Raw genomic sequence first — 2,579 nt, 5'->3', positions numbered from 1 at the left:
GAAAAAGGAAAAATTCACCCCAAGAAACACGGTGTAGCTGTGCGGCAAAGTGCCATCAAATCTCGTTTCGAACGTGCCCGTGACAAGCTGGCGATGGGATGCGATTTATTACCACCGTCGCCATCATAACGGGGATTAATGGTGCAGTTAAATGTGCAGTGCGTGGCCTTTTTCGGTAAATCCTTCGAAATCGAGGGCGAAGAAACAAACCCCGCAGTCCGTGGAGAGCATTCCGTCAAACGTCGTGTCGCCATCGCACCCGGTCTGACAGCTCGCGGGCGCACGTGTTGGTGTGCGTGAGATGAGCGTGTTTTGAAGGATCGTGAGCATCGGAGCAATGGCGAGAGCAAGAGCGCCAGCGAATAAAAAATCGAAATACGATTTTGACAGCTCGGGAGGCTTTTCATGATTTGTGCCGTGCTCGGTTTGTTTCCCAGTGACACACACGGAATTCGGGAAGCAGCAAACCAAAACATCCCTGTCGACGTTTCCCTGGTCCGCAAGCACACGGGCAAAGAAAAATGGCCCACCCCGGGTGCAGTGTGTGAGTGAGTGGAGTGGAACAACCCCTGCCTGGGGGGTGATTAGTCGTAATTAATAACAGCAGCCCCTCCGTCGAGTCAGGTGCTGAGCGCGGTGCACAACGCGCACTGTGTGAAGTACAAACGGACCCGAGAGCAGGGTTTCGATATCGATTTCGTGTCGTGCAACCGTGTAAAAGGTTTTCCCTCGGTGACGGGCGGTGAATCGGAAAAAGCATCGTCCTGTGCGCGTGTTCGATAATTGTGTCGTTTGTTGTTGACGGTTCGTGTTGCAAAAGTGGAAAACTCCAACCCCGCGGGAGCAAACGGTGGCGGCCAATTACCGACCGCCAGTGGGCAAATGTGCCGAATTCTCGAGAATATTCCCGCGAAGGATCGTGTGCCATTTTCGCACTGGGAAAGCGTGTGCCAGCGCGGTGCCATCCGCGTGGTGATGATGTGAAATTTTGGCATCACGCACCACCGAGGCAGCAGGAGGCAGAAGAGAGTGTGTGGCCGGAGGCATAGGCATCGGGAAATGATGGAAAAATCGGTGTGAAAATTGAATTGCGATGCTCTCTCCGCAAACGGGCATTTTTTTGACCACCGTGGCACGGTGTGCGTGTGCTCGCGGTAGCGGTGTGCGTGTGCGCTGGTGAAGTTGGTAGCAGCAGCAGCAACCCCCAACCCAAAACCCCACAACCCCCACAGGGTGGCAACAAGGGGTGGTTTAGTGGTGAGAAAAGCAAGATGACGAGAGCGGCGAGCGAATTTTGATTCTGATCGACGAATGAGCGAGAAAGTGAAATAAAAAGTGAGAGAGAAAAGGCAGAAAGGGATAAAGAGAGAAAGAGAGAGAGAGCGAGTGAGTGAGTGATAGAAAGTGTCAGTTTTGTTCCGCTGGTTGGCAGCGCGCGCGAAGAAAAGTCCTACGGTCGAGTGTACGTTCAGGCAGCAGGATAACTGCGAGGATTCGATTCTTTTCTCGATTCAATCGCTCGTTGAGGGCTTTTTTGCGGTGGTGAGCGGGGTTCTGTCGGGAGGGGGAAAAACCGGGAAATGGTCACCGGTCGCGGATATGAGTGCCGAGGTTAGTGCACCGCAATGGCGATCGCTCGGATTCAACGGCACATCCGACGGTTGCGGACCACCCCACGCCACATCACCCACCCTCGGCGGAACCGGCGGCTCGGGAACGGCACTTCCTGATGTGCTTCCGGCCGTGCCCAAGCCCGAACCGGGCACGGGCGGCGAGAAGCACATCAACCACAACAACAACATAATCAACGTCGGTTCCACGTTGGGTGCCCCGGTCGTGGAAGCCGCACACGGGCAGGATAAGACCGGAGTGCCGGGTAGCCACGACGAAGGATGCGCCAGCTCGTCGGAGGAGTTCAACTGCGAGCTGGTGCTGCGGACCCTGGACGATGCCGGCAGTGGTCCGGTGAACGGCGAATCAAACGCCGATCGGGATTCCGGCTTCGAAACGCCCTCGCTCGACACCACGATACCGTGGGATAAACCGGAAGTAGATGGTGTGACTTCGGAAAAACATCGCCCCAACGGTGTCGAACAGGGACAGCACTATGTTGCGCACGTTGTTGCAGGGGAGTGCAACGAATCGAAGGACACGAAGTTGATCCTGCGACGGCGGAACGTCACGTCGACGTCATCGTCGGTGTCGTCCCCGGGGAGGCTTGAACCAACCAAGCAACATCCCGACCCTACGCACCTCCCTGCTGCGACGACCGGCGAATCGATGACGTCACGGGAAGCCGTCATCAAAACGGAAGTGGACACGGAACGTCCCTCTGCGGGACCTGGTCCGGGTCTGGGTCCGGCTCCGGTGAAACAGCAATCGTCCATGGTCGTCGTCAAGCGCGAGTTGGTGGAATTGGCCGCGAATGAGCAACCCTTGGAACAACCCTTGAAGCAACAGCAGACGCCGGTTGTTGCACCGGCACATCCTCCACGAAAGTCCTCCGCTAGGGTGGATTCTCCACTACCGCAACCACTCGAACCAAAGGAGCACCGGAAATCGAACCGGCGGAGACAGTT

At 56.4% G+C, this 2,579-nt stretch overlaps 1 protein-coding gene across 1 annotated transcript in view; it reads left to right on the top strand.

The window, feature by feature from the left end:
• The first annotated feature begins 317 nt into the window (after positions 1 to 317).
• LOC128730273 (mucin-19-like) overlaps positions 318 to 2,579 on the top strand; it is a 26,075-nt gene continuing 23,813 nt past the window's right edge. Inside the window, exon 1 of the mRNA XM_053823310.1 lies at positions 318 to 2,579. This exon is cut by the window's right edge and continues 1,315 nt beyond it. Coding sequence (XP_053679285.1) covers positions 1,600 to 2,579 — 980 coding nt within the window. The 5' untranslated portion in view covers positions 318 to 1,599.

Source organism: Anopheles nili, chromosome 2 (assembly GCF_943737925.1).
Source record: "Anopheles nili chromosome 2, idAnoNiliSN_F5_01, whole genome shotgun sequence".
NCBI lineage: Eukaryota > Metazoa > Arthropoda > Insecta > Diptera > Culicidae > Anopheles > Anopheles nili.
This window is presented reverse-complemented; position numbering and strand designations above follow the sequence as displayed.